This window comes from Rhea pennata, chromosome 2 (assembly GCF_028389875.1).
Source record: "Rhea pennata isolate bPtePen1 chromosome 2, bPtePen1.pri, whole genome shotgun sequence".
NCBI classification, from domain to species: domain Eukaryota; kingdom Metazoa; phylum Chordata; class Aves; order Rheiformes; family Rheidae; genus Rhea; species Rhea pennata.
Genome location: NC_084664.1, coordinates 21,053,007 through 21,070,071, shown reverse-complemented (window position 1 = coordinate 21,070,071; position 17,065 = coordinate 21,053,007). Strand labels below are relative to the sequence as shown.

At 36.4% G+C, this 17,065-nt stretch overlaps 1 protein-coding gene and 1 long non-coding RNA gene across 3 annotated transcripts in view; both read right to left on the bottom strand.

Annotated features, from left to right (window-relative positions):
• NEBL (nebulette) overlaps positions 1-17,065 on the bottom strand; it is a 264,364-nt gene that overhangs the window by 133,697 nt on the left and 113,602 nt on the right. For both annotated transcript variants that reach the window (XM_062569042.1, XM_062569041.1), the window contains exon 4: positions 9,946-10,053. In XM_062569042.1, the coding sequence (XP_062425026.1) occupies positions 9,946-10,053 (108 nt within the window). The remainder of the gene's footprint in view (positions 1-9,945; positions 10,054-17,065) is intronic.
• LOC134136837 (uncharacterized) lies at positions 5,477-8,357 on the bottom strand. Its single transcript, XR_009957563.1, has 4 exons — positions 8,120-8,357; positions 7,555-7,613; positions 7,388-7,470; positions 5,477-5,521 (listed from the first exon to the last, which is right to left on the bottom strand). It is a non-coding gene; the product is annotated as an uncharacterized LOC134136837 (long non-coding RNA).

The following is a 17,065-nucleotide window of genomic DNA, read 5'->3' as shown; positions in this document are numbered from 1 at the left end:
AACACAACTGAGGGCAAGATCCTTCAAGAGAAATAGTGTCTGAATCTACCCTTTCTCCCACAGGCTGAGAATAGCAGGGAGCAGGATCCCTGCTCAGCACTGATACGGTGGGACACAGCCCTGAAAACACTCAGACCTTGCCCTAACGCATCTTATGGGTTTTACCACAGGTCTGCCACAAGCCAGTCCTCCTCTTCCCCAAAGACCAGCTGTGCTGTGCCAAAACCAAGGCCAGCCACACTATCCTACCCAGCAACTCACCCACTCTCCTGGAAACTGGTAACAGCTACCTCAATCTGCCAAACCCTGTAAAAATCATTTTTAAGTCAACAAGATAAGTCATACACTCTGGAATATATTTCTCTTCTTAAACTCAGAAAAAAAGATGGAATGGTCAAAAAGGTTAGGGTTTTGATTTACACCACCACTTTACAGTGAAGAAAGAAAGAACCAGATATAAAGCAGAAGCAGCAGAAATGAGGCTCAGAAAGCCTGACAGGCTCCAGAAAGGCTGGAAATAACCTTATGAACAGAGAAAAGACAGGAGATCCTCAAGGCTAATCTGAAAAAATACTTCAGATTTTGATTAAAATATTGTGGTTGCTAACAGTAAAACTACGTTGGCACAGACCAGAGAAGGAAACGTTCAAATAAAGTATACAAACACTTGTGTAACTAAATCATTATTTGAATAATACTAAGATCAGAAAGGGTCAGAAAGCAATATTTGTGTCACTCTAATCTGCTATCTGGAAAAATAAACTCTTATCTTCCAACATCTTTGTTGACACAAGCAGAAGTGTCACATGAAAACTTTTGCTACTTCCTGTCTTTTATTAGGTCAGTTAAAAATTTAATCATTTGACTTAACACAGTGCTGGCTTTGTTACAGCTAATGTAGCCACTGACAGACTAAGGAAATCACAGACACAGGTGTTAACATGCAAAAAAATGACTAGGTGCCACAAAGGATCACATATCCCTGCTGTCAATGTCAATGAAATCTGTGAGCATTATAGGGATGAAACATTCAAATCTCCAAGGGATCAAGATTAAAGATGATATTAGCTTTAGAAGAAGCCGAGCATCTTGTTCTTCAGCAGGAGGTTTACTGCCTAAGATGCTGCCCTAGCAACGGATGCACTGTATGAAAACATGAGATAAGATAGAACTAGAAGTTGAAATGATGAGTCGGTAGTGGACAATGAAGGAATACAAGGAAATTGGAAATTATCTTTTTCTTGCAAGCACTTAACTACTCAAAAATCTCTTAAGTTTCTAACTCCTGGTTATCAACTTTCTGGCTAACTGATTTTTGTTCTTTCTAAAAATATGATTTTAATTAGCTCCCAAATTGAGCTACTACATGAAGAGTTTTCATTTTCTTTTTACTATATATAAAGACCACTAGTTTCAAAAATATGTATTCATTAAAAATAATGAGTGATTTTGATATTACTTAAATATATTGAAGTGATATAAGTAAAAAGATTATCTTTTACTTTTATTATGATTCAGTTCCTTAGAACCATGACATAAAAAGCTGTACGCTTAAATACCACAAACATTCCAAGCAGATTAAGTTTTCAAAATCGCAGAAGAACACGTATTCAAACATGAGTGCTTACTAAGAGAGTTAAATCCTTTAGTCAGACGACAGATTGGTGCTTACAGTGGTTGCCACAAAATACTTTTTAGTTATCTTTATTATGTCTGATATGTTTTCATTCTATAAATTACAGTACAAAGAAACATGTGGACTACATTCAATACTGCAGCAACAACAAATACACAAATGTGAAAATAGCACAGGTGTCAATTTTTTGCTTAGATTAATTTAGCAATTTTAGCATCCAATTAGAATGTGTAGTTTTTAGCAAATATATATCAACCTAAGGTTTTACTTCATTATCTATAACACATGTTCTTTTTGACAAGATAAGGTAATTAGCATGGATGAAAAATTAAGTACATGAAACATTATGTTGTCTTTTCAAAGAGTATATATTTATTTCTTAAATTGCTGGTGTCTCTCATATAAGCCTTGCCTAGCAATTGATATGAATACTATATCACAAAAGGAAGATGAAACAAGTAAGATGGAAATTTTACCTTTTTCCTTCATGTCTCCTAACTAGATTTTTTTAGATTTTTAACCAGAAAAAAAAAATGGCTATTTTCCAGATTGTACTTGTTATTCTGACCATTGGGAAACAGACCATTCTCTGCTGAATTAAAGTGTATCTCACGCAACGTATCACATCAACCCAAATGAAGATTTAACAGAATCAGCTTAAAATTTACTAGTGCCAGTGATAAATGAATATGATGCCTTTTATTTTGGAGTTGAATAACACTATTTTATGTAATGCAAAAAAGTCTCAATTTTTCTTTGTAAGGCTTATCTTTGTTGATGTTTTTAAAGAGAAACATGGATAGGACATGTCTATCAAAATATTTAGGTTATTATTTGATTCAATTCCACTTAAAGTTCACAGTTTTGCAACCAATTTATAATTAGCATTCATTTCTCATGCATGAGTTGACCCACTTACACAATACAGTAAATCCTTGCCTTTGGGGATTTTTCTAGATGGTTTATTTTACATCCACCACACAATTCATTTTATATTGTCAATACAGTGAGCAAGGCTACAGTTATCCTGTCAAAATTATTTATTTAAATTAGAAGCAGAAAAACTATACTATTCCCTGTGCAACTTCACCATTTTTTTGCAACTCTGAAATGTATTTTAACGTCATAATTTTTTGTAACTTTCATAATTCTGTAACTCTCATACCACTATTTGCACATCAAAGCAGTGATTCAGAAAAAAATAAGCAATCTTTACAGCAATTTCATCTATAAACTTATAAAAAGATTTCTGAAATCCTAGATAAATCATAACAAAGTATTACTTTTCATCGTATGTTTGATAAAGTGGAGATAAGTTGCCTAACCTAGCCTTTAGAATAAAGCCAGATGGAAAAACACAGTTTAAGAGGCACCTACGTAGGTGTCATATCTGCTTCCTTCAGCTACTGGAGATCCATTTAAATTAAAATATTTCCTCTTACATCTTTTAGAATAGTTTCAACACCAGTTTTGTAAAGATGTTTTGAGGCCACTTTCCCTGTTCATTGGGGAGCTGCTGAAAGGGAGCCTTCCACAGCCATAAACTGCCCCGAGGTCATCTGTCAATTCCCAAGCTGCCATTCAAACCCAAATAGCCTCGTGTCTGATAGAAAAGCACTTCCATTTCAGCCATTTTGCTGATGTGGAGTTTCTCTCACATATTTGTAGCTTACCAGAAGTTCAATATGAGTTTGGGTTTAGTGTTCCCACAGACTTTTCCTTACCTGAGCACCTGTCTGAATTTGCACTTCTAAATATAGGTTGCAACTGCTCAAAGTACTCACTGATGCCCACTATAAATACCTATTTTTAAAGCTAACAGTTCTTCCGAAAACATCTGCCTCCTCCAGGCAGAGTTTTTTTCTCAACTTTTCAATGGTAAAATGCTTCTGCTCTTTCGGGTGAGGAGTTGTGCATCTTCCCGTCTGTTGTTATAAAAAAAACCAATCTTATACCAGTGTCACCAGGACAGTCTAGTGCTTTTCCTACTCTGGAGCAGGAAGTTGATTTTCAGTAGGTAAGGAATGTCACCATGCTAGAGAGATCTGTTTTGCTGCCCTCATGGAATATTACTTAATGTGACTGAGTTATATGCTGCTGCAAAACAGAAATCTACCTGCTCAGTGCAATTCTTCCAGTACTTAGAGTCAACTGAATTATTCAGTTCCATCAGTACTGACATACTATTATATAATGACTGTAATGAATATTTGTCATTTCAAAGAGCATCTTTCACCTTGTCATTTCAGGGTCTAAAAAATCCTGTTTCTTTCCAGCTGTTGAGAGCTATTGTAACACACACCACGGTAATTAAGAAAAGGAGATTAAGAGAAATCTTTAAGATCGGAACACAAGGAATGAGAAACAGAAGACTGTGAGACACACAGAGGTACCTGCAGTAACGGGGGTAAAATGGCAAAGAAACTGGAACAAATGTGGGAAACTGGATAACTGGAAACTGGATAAGACCAGAGGAAAGCAGAACAGAAAAAGGAAGAGAAGAGCGCAATGGGTAACCAAAGGCACAGGGAGTAGCATACCGTCGTATAATTCAAGACTTCTTACTGAGCACATAAGTAAAGGATTCATACACATAGGGGCAAATTTAATATTGTTTTCCTAACTTTTGCATATTACTTTCATAATGACTCATTACTGAAAGACTTTTTTAAGTACACATTACACATTGAGGTTTGCAATGCATTCTTACAGATTTCTAGCTGCTCACTCACCACAAGTTCTATCTAAAATTTTACTTACATTTCCTTAGACTCATCATTCCTTAACCCTGTGTTCAGCCATTTTATAAATTTCTGAAAGTTGTACAGTATAAAACATCCTACAGCTGTTTGCAAAAAATACTCATGGTCACTGAAAATTAATAGGATATTTTTGTTAAGTAATTGCCGATGTGTGTATTAGGACTCTACATTCAAAGGCATAATTATTTCTGTTTACTTGCTATGAAAAGTGTAATGGATATCCCTTTAACTTCAGCACAAGTTTTAGATAAGCCAGAATATACGGGGCTTTTCAGAATCTGCATTTGTATGCATCTATAAAAAGTAAGACTAGAAACAAAACCTGGAAGTGGAGGTAGGTTGGAAATGAATGACTCCCTGAATGTGTGTTCATTGCACAGGAGGACAGTAGGATCTCCATCGTGTTACAGAGATCCATCCATATTAACAGAGGAAATGACATATACAGCCTCCCAGCCTGCAACTATAAAAATGCTATTGATTTAACTGACAGACACTCTATTGCTTGAGTTACATGTGGCATATCTGAAATGCAGTCCTGTGGAATTAAGCCTACAGCAGACCAAATAACGAACAGATCTTGGAGTTGCAGTTCATGTCAAACTGCCAGAGGAACCAACAGGAGCAGAAGGCAGTTGGCGCTCTGAGCCTTCGACGTCTGCTACACACATGCAGCAGTTCTTAAACTGGGCAGCAAGTGCTATTCTTTTTATGGTAATAGACACAGTTGTCATATATCATTAAATGCATATCTTCCAAATGACTCAGCAACAAAAATCATGTTTAGGATATAAAGACATTCAGATAAAGCGCGAATCACTTCAGAAGCAGAGAAAATCATAGTGTTGCCTTCAACAATATAAGCTCTTTTTGTTTGCGATTTTACATGCTTACCCAGTCTCTCCGTTGATGTGCCATGGTTGGCTTTGTGAAATGCAGACATTCATGTTACTGTCAGTTTTTCTTGTTCCCTTTCATGCTATTCTTCTCCTTCATTTGAATTCAATGGGGTGGGGGGGAAATCCCTTAGAAATGAGTATCTGCAGGCTTTACACTGAGAATCCTACAAATGGAGCTCCAGGCCTTGCTGTTAACATCTTCTCCTGCCAAGTTTCTCTACAATCTGTTTTGGCAATTTGAGAGAGCAGTTTATGTTTGAGCAAATAAACAGGTTGAACAACTGTGCCAACAACTTCCAAATATAGGCTGTGGCTATGTGTTAGGGCCAGTTTCTAATTTCAGATGTGCAGATGTGCACAAGTACAGTAGCAATATGATTTTTCTTCCCTCCCTTAACTGCTACATGAAGACATGTTTGTATCACATCTGATGTGGTACCTAATTCTTTATCTTTTGAGTCTTTTTCCAGAAAACAGTTGTTTAGTTCATTTATGTCAAGGAGGAAATCCTGTCCTCCACGGCTTCCCTTGAAGCTACATAAATTTAAACTGGAAACAAAATGTAACTGGAGGCAGAATGTGACCCTTGCTACTTAAAAAAAAAAAAAAAAAAAAAGCAACATTTTTCATAAAACATAAGACAACAAATATATAACCTTTCTCATTCAAATCCACATACTCTGCTTCTGAGAATATATGCTGAAAGATTTTTATTTCAAAGAAAAGTTTATTGTATATAACCAAACAGTATTTCTAAAGAAACTCAAATTTTGTAAGAATTCAATTAATGTCTAAAAAGTTATTTTCATATGGATAAGCAAAAAGCTCTGCTAATTTACTTCCTGGAACATTAGGTGATTAAAGAAAAACTGGTTGGTGTTATTTGCAGCCTTTATACGATCAGCAGGATCTAATGCTCTCTAGCTCTGCATCCAGCATAGGCTTCACCGACTCCAGTGAAGAGTTTAACTTCTTCTATATGGACCCCTGCAAGGGGGATTCAAAGACCTAATTTAAGATCTTGACCACAATGGGATACTTCAGGAATGTGCTTTTAAACCAAATTTCATTTTTTCCTAATTTTCTTTTCTTAACTTAGAGTCTCCATTTCCCACCAACTTCAAACCTGCCTGGGGAAAAAGAGTCACATGTATATATAAATGAACTCAGTAATTATATTTTGCTGTCTCTCATCGGGAAGAAGAGCATAGATGTGTGCTGCTTCTTGCTATCACATGACTTAAGTTCATAATAGCATGAATGCAGAAGTGAGAAATGCTTACACACAGCAGGGTCTCAGTGTAAGGAGATCAGCCACTATGAAAGCTTCCACCTATCCTTCCAGTCGTACAACCAAGCCAGCAGCCTCTACTGGCCAAGCACTGGCCTTTATCTTAATGAAACCTTCTCACTCCATCAACCTGTACAGGCACCTTTATTTTTTTTTTTTTTTAATATATATACATATATATATATATATAGTTTGCAGATGTTTACCAGGAGTAGATTTAAGAAAGAGCAACTTATTTCACATAGGATGGGAACATATTTCAAATCAGATCTCTAGACATAAAAAAGTGTAGTGGCAGTAAGTTGCAGGTCATTGCTGCAAGATGTTGCAAGTATTCAGCTTTCTCAAAGGACGTATTACTAGATTGAGATCCTACTTCTTCATTAAGCTATGTGTCATGACACATCAACAAATAGATTTTTGCCATCTTCTTTAATTATTCTGTTCATTTTGCAACCTTATCTTTATTCTTGTAAGACCTATTTGCAGGTCACTTATTGGTTAAAATCACCTAAAATAATACAAGGTATTTCTTCAATTTTGAGAATATTTGTTTTCATACTGAAAATCCTCTCTTTTATATAGTTCAACATTGCAAGGTCTTCTAAAAATTAATATATTTCTCTGCATAAACAGTATGACTTTTTTATGGATGAAGTACATATTCAGAGTCAAAAAAATGCTGTAGAACTTAATATCGAGACAAAAGACAACATTTGCTAGTGATCCCTAATAAATAACATCTATTGTTGCTATCCATCTTCAGTAAAAATAGCTACATACATAGCTGCTCACTTACCCCTTCAATGAAGTTGTTACAATTTTGTTCCATATAGGATCTTTGAGAAGTTTCTAATACTTCCAGGTGAAATTAAAGCAAAACTGAAAAGTAAATATATATGTTAGTACTTTTCTATTTTACTATATATGAAAAATAAAACATCTTAAAATTATAAAAGTGCTTACCTTTCAACGTCTTGAAAACTTAATTAGATCCTTAGTCCATGATGTATACTGTTTATCTGCTAAATACAGAAACTACTCTGTGTGGAATGCATTTCTATAACACAGGAGCTTTTTATTAGATTCAAGTTGTGATCTATGCAAAATTATCTTTCTATGACGTAACACAATAAATCAAACAACTGTTTTAGGGTAAGCATAACTAAAATGCAATTTCCTCTATCATGCAAACTTTAAAGTTTGATTTTACTGTTCAAGATTAATAATCTCTAATAGAATCCATGACTTGAAATCTGTGTCAGCTACATACCTCAAGAAAACAAATGTGTATTATTAAGATTAGAAAGTTAGGTATGAAGGGATAGGAACTGTAAGTCCAACTACAGAAAAAAAAAGAAAAAAAATAGTTTTCACATCAAAAAGAAATCTCGATCTGAAAAGGCAGGTAAATATGTTTGATTCAGAAGCCAGCCACTCAGTATCAAAAATTACAGTCAGGTCTTTTGCTAGAAGAGAAACCTCCTTGTGTCACTCAAATATAAAACCTGGAAGAAAACATTCTTCCTACCTTATAAAACTTCTTCAATTTGCTTTTATTTTCCCCATTCCAAAACCAGAAAAACCTGGTATGTTCTGAACGAGAGAGAGAGAGAGAAAAAGAGTGTGGAAGCAGCTGTGTCACAGTAGCCGATACTCTGATATTGAGGGTCTTGGGCTTAGGAGATGCAAACTCAGTTTCTTGGTTTGCCAGTTTCTGAAGATCAATACCACTGGCCTCGTGCACAGCACCACTCTCAGGCTCTCCCAGTCGAGCTGCTCCGTGTGAAGCGTTACGTATTCATTAGAGCACTGCTCGTTTCATCTCCCTGGTGTGTCCTCCGCACAAAAGAATTACTCTTGCTCTAAGAAGCTATGGAGCTCCTGGGAGAACCCAATTTACATCTTTGGTCTGAATAAAAATACATCTGACTAAAACCAGAGACTCCCTGAAGTTTCACAGATCCCAAGTGCAAGTGTTAATGGCTATGCGTTTTGCTGCTCTGAAATACGTGTCTTTCACAAACTACAAATTTCAGTTAGCCCCTGCATTAAGATATGAGCTATATAAACATATATATACACATGCATATATATACATATATGTATACACAGAGATATATAGTATTCTGTGTGCTCACATGCATGTGTGTGTGTATATATACATATATATATACACATGTAAAATCTATCTATAGATATATTCATATATAGATAGACAGATATGAGAAATATATTACGTTCTTGTCCTACCTCCCCACAGGATCATTTGCACTGCTCTTAAATTAACCTCCCTCATGGTCCAGGGCTCTAGACACTGACTCCCCCAATTCTTCACCTCAGACACCAGCTCTGGACACCAAGATCTTAACTAGTTAAGGTTTCAGCATGAATGGTACATTTCCATTGCTATGATAAACAGATACTTTGAAGTGACATCTTTTTCAAAAACATCTCAACTTGAAAAATATTTTTTCTCCACATTTTCTTTTGATCATACTTGCATCAATCTCTCTAATGACATGCAGTTCTTTTATCACTACACTGAGTGATCCAAAAAGTTTCACAAAATAATCTATGGAGACAAGTTCTAGCAGCAATAAAAGTAGTATGGAAACTAGGAAAAACTAATAGTATTGATTCTGTATCCCAGCTAGCTCACACGAGTTCACACCCTCATAAGGTGTACTACATATCACCCAACACTTCATCATGCAGTGACCTAAACATGCTACCTAGGAATACTGTAAAAATAAGTAACTGTTCCAATGAACAACTAAATAAGGAAAAGTCCCATTATAAATATCCACCTCTTTCGAAAGCATTCAGCATTCATGTTCCAAGCTATGGAGTACATGATTAAGTTTCTCTGTGCCAGTCCTTTCTCATCTTGCAGAACATTGTCTTGCAGGTATTTTCTTTTAAAAACTTGGTGTCAAAGTTTTGGTTCTAGAAAACTCCATCTTGCAAGTCATGTTAATTTTGACAAATCCTGCTTAAAAAAGACCAGAATTTATAGCTTATAGAATTTACATATTCTCTATAGAAACAAAAAGTTATGAAACTATTCTTATTTGTTAGCAGACCTACTAAACAAGTGAAAGGTGTCAAATCATTTTAGTGTAGAAACACTACGAGCATAACTGATGAAAGCTGGAGAGGTGAACACACATTGCCAATGTCCTGTACAAGTGCTTGGTATAAAGTTACACACACTTCAAAACATGACATACACCAATCAGTCACCAAAATCAGTTTCTTCACTCTCACAGACTTCATCAGAAACATCAACAATCATGCCTTTCCTTAAACACACTATTTCTCCATCTACAACCACCTTATGGCACAGTCACATACATTACTGATTTGTTCCTGAGTCCTTTTCAGTCTTTGCAGCTCCGGCGTATCCGTCACAATACTGAACCCTCTTCCTTTGCTTTCTTCAAAATCTCTTTTGTATTTAACCTACAGAACAGGAAATACAGAAGAATAGAGTTGTTTTTATTTTTCACAACATTCCTTTATCAATGTAGCGAGACTTTTTATGGTAAATATTCATGAAAGGCTCTCAGTTCTTAAAGGAGAAGCCTTTCTTTATCCACAGAATAGAGTCGGGCTTCAACCAGGCAAAATTCCTGCCCAAGCAATGTGCCTCATCCATCATTCCATTGGGATCATCTCCATATGTACTGCAGTTGTATAGAGAAGACCACCCTCCATGGTCATTTCATACTCAGAGCAGTAACCATCTGATGCCAACACAGAATCGAGCAAGCATATATTTTCACAAAAAAAAAATAGCTATAACTAAATCTGGGGTCTTCTAATGCACATTTTCACATTCCAGCCTCTCTTCATAATGAGTCCATCATTCTCTTCTCAAGTTGAAACATAAATTATACCTAAAAAAAATGTTTCATGAAAAGAGTATTTAGAAGGTTGCAAAGTCAAACATCCAGAAGTTAGGAAATGCTTGCCTCCACAAGTTTAATATGTCCCTCTTATGTTCCATATGCAGCTGTATCCTTTTCAAGACCAAACTATTCAAATTGTGCTGTCAATATAGGGATATTAGTTTCTTCAAGAGCTTGTCTATAGATCTCATCACTATCATTAATCTACCTTCCTAATACCCTGTAATGTAGGTACAGCATTATCTGTACTTCACACACAGCAACCTGCAGACTGAAGTGGAGAAATCTTAAGGTCAAAAGCATACAGGGGGTTGAGGGTGTCCAGTCTGAGAGTTCTAAGACTTGAACATGTTCAAAACACAGCTAGATTTAAGTTACTTCTATGAGTACTTTGCCCTTTCCACAAATCAGTCCTGAGGATCTCAAATTTAACACAAAGAATCAAGATGAAATCTGCAAAATCTTGTTTAAGTCACTGTTTAGCCATAGAGAAAACATTATAGCAAGGACAGAGACCCATGTTTCCATGGCTGGATTCAACTCTCTTATCCACAAGAACTTCCTTTCACTTCCTATGGCCCATGATTTATTTACTATACACATCCAAATTTCACAACAAATGAGAGAAGAGTTCTACAAAGAGCAATATTCTCCTTTACACAATTGATAACCAGAAAATGTCTAACTTATGCACTGAGCTGTTAGAAGTCAAGGTTAGTTTATGAACTGTTAGAGTTCAGGGTTAACTTGGGCTTATTTTATCAGAAAGCACTTAATGATACAATGGTGATATTCAAAAAATATCACTAGATCACAATAGTAAAGTTTCAGAGGGCTACATAATAAAGTTTTTCCTGCCCATTCTAATTCTGGATGTGTGTGTTCATACTCTCTGTGCTTTCCTGTAATACCGTTTTAGTGTATATAATATTTTCATTGGACAAAATTCTAATGCAACATTCTCAGGAGAACCAGTCAAGTTCATGCACAGGTTTGGAGCCTCTAGATCCAGCACACAGGCCCAAGATACACTGCAGTAACAAACTACCATTTTTCCTGCGCAGGACCTCTAGAGCTAGCTGAAATTCACACATAAATGACTGTAGATTTCACAAATATTCTTTTCAAACCACCCTTACACTAAGGAAACAGCAGCTCCACTCAGACTTTTGAGGGAAGAGTGGGCTGGTAGTGGACTGTGATGTGTCTTTCTGTTCATCTTGCCCAGATTCAGCCCTGCAGCACTTCGCTTTCCCTCAGCCCATCGTTATCAGTCATCACCGTCTCTCCCTCTGGGCTTCTAAACTAATCCAGTCCATCTTGCAGTGGCTTCTTGCTAAATCCCTTTACCAAGATACTTCAAATACCTTTCCCAAGTAAGCTTTCTCTATTGCTTTTTCTCTTCCTTTACAGCTACCAAATGGCTGTGGGTTTTCCCATTGACTCTCAGAGGCTTCCTTGAACATACTAAATGGACACAAAATTCCAGGACTGTCTACTGTTAAAATGAAAGAGGTCATTTTGAGTATATGTGAACTTTAATTACTTCAAGTCATATAAAACTTCACCAAATTCAGGCTATTCATTTTCACAGCCAAGGACTCATCCATAACACAAAAGGATTTTTTTCATCTCACCAAGCTTCTGCTCCTCATCTCTATACACTAAGACAATAGAGCTACTTCACAAAAAAAGAACCTCCAGAATTTTTAATAAGAAAATAAAAATCTTTCCTAGTCTCAGTCCCGGCAACAACTGAACATTTTGTATAAAAAAAATCCAAATTTGGTCAGGGGCAAACAGCTGACATGGAAATGTTCAGCCTTACTGCTTAAATTTTAGCAGAATTATGAGTAGCTGAAAACATCACCTTATAATGGGAAACATGCTCAGCCCTGCCTATAAGAAAGATTACCTATTGCATGAAACAGTGTTTCCTGTTATTAGTTCTAAATGTACCAGCCATTAACTTCAAATGACCTTTCTTCATTTTATAAAGGAACACAAGAAGGAGGGAACTCAGTAGTTGTAACTTCACATTATTTTAATCTATCAGCCACATCGAAAGGGCTCCTACTCTCTATTAATAAATCACTTCACAGGAGTAAGAAGGTTAACTGTATCCTTCAGAATAACCACTCTGCCATCATAAAAAAAAATGTTTTAAAATATTAGCAGGGTTAATATATGCATTATTGGGATTTTGCTATCTAACTTCAAAATGTAATTTTAAGTTACAAAAATCACAAAGAAATGTAACATTTCATGAGGTCACAGCTCACTGAAATCGCTAAAGCCACTAGCTATCATAAATTCAAAAAACCAAAACCTGTTAGTCTCCAGTTAATATCAAATAATAAAGAAGTCATTTAGAACTTGGATACAAAAATACTGGCCAGTATCAAGAATGTGTATGGATGAAGCGTGGAAAAGACAACTGCTGACTGACCCCAGATTTTAGATAATTTAAAAATTGTGGGGTTTTAATTAAAAAATATAGACATACCAAAAATCAAGTTGTTATTATTCTAAAATCTAGAACTAAACTGCAATTTAATGGATTTAAATCAATTTCAGTAAAAAAAAAGAATATGAAATTTAGTTTTGCAGTGGAAATGTCTATAACCCCTAATGAAAGTATCATAAATTCAGTCATTTCCTACAAAGTTGTTTTCTAGCAACTCATCACCACAGTCCCAGTCAGTGGTTTGTAATGCCTCCCTCTTGGCTCCAAAACTCGGTGCACTCTCACAAAAGCAGAGCACCCTCAGTGGTGAGTGCCCTGAAAAATTGATCCTTTGAGAAACAATGTGTGGCATAAACATTAGAAATAAAGCACTAATAAATCATCTTCAATGAAACAGTTTAAAGAGAAAATACTTGACAAGGATTAATTCTGCACAAACCCACAGTGGAAGGACTAAGTGATCCAGCAGATCTTTAGCAAATCAAACCTCTCATATTCATGCCATCAGCAAGATACCTTTGAGAGGCCCAGACATAGGATTGTGCAAAGTCAGACTGAAGCAGCCGAGGACAGAGCTCCATCTTCTCAATCTATACAAAAAATCTTAGGCTGGAGAAAATGCTACTCATTTTCAGTTTTGTAGGTATACTTTGCCATTTGGCAGCAAAGCCACCTATTGGCAAAAAGAGATTATTGTTTTTCCTATGAAAACTCCATTAGAAACACAAATGAGTCCTAAAAGATTGATTACTCTCGTCTTCGTTGGCATCTAGCCGCTGCCCAGAATCATTTGCAATGGCAGAAGCACCTAGCAGCCTATCAGTTGTATGAACAATGTGGGAATTCAAAAACATCAAAACAAGTAAAATGCAACACAGCGGATCATCACAGCAGGTATCATCAGCGGAGGATTGTGAACGGATGCACTCCTCAGGAATATTTTTCATTCCACCTCTGTCTCAAAAACTTAGTCACTACAAAGCACATGTTTAATCCCCAAAAGCATAGACTACACTGGTTTCCTGCACAGTCCTTTCTTCACTTCCCTGTACAGACCAGGTAGCTATGCCGATAACCTGCTTTAAAAATATCCCGTCCTTAATCTGACACACTGCACAGCCCCATAGACTTTGGCATCATCATACATGATACAAAGCAAGCAAGGAACTAGCATAGGGACATGATGGGATGGGAGCACGGCACCACTTACACCACATTTGCCCCGAGACGTTTATAGATCTACAGTATTTACCACACCCTGAATATTTATGAATTTGTTTCAGTATGTTGTGTTTAAGGTTTGCCCAGAGCCATCTGCTCCTTCTGTGCCCAGCACACACAACTACTTCCCAAAGGTCACCATCTGTTAACACACTGGTTTTTGTAGACAAGTAAGAAATACTCTCCCACAGCATCTTGGCACAAATCTTTGTTTGGATCTACTGTTTCCACAGACATAGAACTCTTAAGGTTGTTGATTTTACTTTGATTTACCTTACCTCTCACAAACTCAATGACAAGACTGAGAAAAGATTACCTTAGTGTAAATTAGGCTTTTAGGAACATGGCTAGAAAAATGCTTACAGATAAATCAAATGTAAAGAACAATTCCAGCTTAAACTCAATGAGATATCCTTTTACTTGACTAATCTCTCTTATCCAGGATCCCTAAGATTATCCTATCTGACAAAGTTAGGTTTCAGTGTTCACAGCATCTGCCATCTTCTAACATTGCCCATAGTCATAAATTCTGGTTATGCCTTGTATTAGAGGTACATTTAGTACCATTTAAGAGCGAACAGTCAGTAACCAATCTGCCCAAGTGGTCAGGCCACACTACTCCTTCTAATGGCAGTGAAACATGGTCCTCCCATCACGACTTGATACGAACAATCATTACTGTTGCGCACTGTAAATCTCTACAGCCTCCCAGAAAACACGTAAGTGGGAATGACCCACAGATTAATTGTCCTCGGGATTTTTATGCGAACTGGAAACTATAGGTTGAATATTCCTTAGCTGAGAGTCAGGGAGCTATGAACTCATAAAATACTACTGCTCAATTTTGCTGGAACTGGGGGCTGCAGGGTTAAGAGCTTCATCCCTGTAGTTTTACTGTTCTGAACCAGACAAATAAAGGAATCTCTGCTTTAAAAAAAAAAAAAAAAAAAAAAGGAGTAAAATGAAACTAAATGTAAATCCCCAGAGAAACAGAATGCGTACACAACTCTTAATGCTCAAAGTCACAACTGCAAACAGTATTTTATGCATACCATTTACTAGTAGTAAGGGAAAAGGGCTCCCAAGGAAACCTTTGGCAAAATCTGAATCTAAAATTGTTTTTAATAGTATTTTCCATAGTCAAAAGTAAATAAAACAACAATGTCCTAAGATGTAGTGTTTTGTAATTTTTTTCAAAAAGTCTTTAAAACGCATGCTGTCATATTCAAAAGTTTTTCCTTTAAATACAGTAAAAAAGCCATTTTCACAAGCCATGGTTCTGAAGTATTCAACATAATAGTCAAAATTTTCAGAGAGAAGAAAGTTTCTCTGTCAAAGATGTTTTTAATCAGAAATGGCCACCATTCTACTACACAAACCCATTTGCTATATTGCAACTATACGTAAGGTTCAAATGCTATGAATTGCCTTAACATTAAGATATACTTTCTTTCTATACATCATTCAGAAATTGGGCGAGTCTGTCTGTGTTACCCTGCACATTATGCCAGAGCAAGTCTCTCTGGCATATCTGCAAATCTCTTCACCGTATTTCCCTGAGGAACATCACAGTTTTGCCAGGGAACTACTTCTGACAAACGAGTATCTTGGAAGCTACATCAGAACAGTTAAAATGCTGAATGGGTGCAAATGAAAATGTATAAATAGTAACTCTGCAGATAATACCTCCACAACACGGTTTCTTTATAGTTAGGATTGTGAGACTGGCTCACAGAAAAAGCACAGGCAAAAGAATTCCAGACTCTGAGAAGTGCAGAGGCAGGAAATTGAAGACAGTCAGAGATCAACAATTTCAGAATGAGAAAAAAGATTGAGTCCGCAGTTTGGATATATCACAACAGCATGGGAACGGTAGCTGCGATCCAAGCAAAATTATAACTGAAGAGATGGAGATCTGAAATTACTTCAACAGGCCTGAGTCCAAACAAGTTGCCTACCTTCTATTCCATTCAAACTTATTTCCACCGAAACGACTTAGCTGCTTCAGCCCAAGAAAAGATTTCGTGCTACAATGTACGTTGTTTCAGTGCCTTGCACTTTGTTTTGCTGTTGAGCAAAGTGGAAGCCAAATCCTGTTCTATTAAAAGGCAACACCAGCACTGAGTACACACACTGAGAAGGCTACACACAGAACAAGTCAATGGCAAATCAAGCTTTTTGCCCCCAATTCCACAAGCGATTACTATCCATTGAATTTGTGGCGGAAACTTTAGCATTTTGGAAGAAATGACTGAATTCTATAAAGAACTACAGATGCAGATTGAGTGCAATGAGAGAGAAGAGTTTCCAACCTTTATAACAGAGAAATACTGTCAAATCTGCCCACTCTCTATCACTTGGGAAACTCTGCATTTGAACTAATTTATCTCTAAGTAACAAAGTCTGAGGAGTTGAAGTATTTTTTACCCTGCCATAATGGACATAGATCTGCCTTTACCATATCTCATCTCCAGTCAGAAAATTAGACGGATATATGTAACTTGATAAATTACTATAAATTTTAATAATCTCCTCAAAAATGAGGCCAATGACAGCAAATCCCTCCAAAGAGGGGGAAAATTATCAGAGGTAAAGGATAAAGAAAAATAATTTAATAAATGCCTTAGAGATAGGTTTTCTACCCTAAGATACATTTTTAATTCCAGATTCTAAAATAACCATATAACCATTGTTCTTGTTCTCCTCTCCATCAGAAAAGAGAATGGTCAGGCAGCCACCAGGAAAATGATACACTCATGAACTGGGGACTCCTAAGTAAGCACACAGTATATTACAAGCATGTGTGAGCTTGCTCTGCCTACTCTCTAAGACAGACAGAAAATGTGTAACTGCTGGTTGGCTAATGCATCAAGAC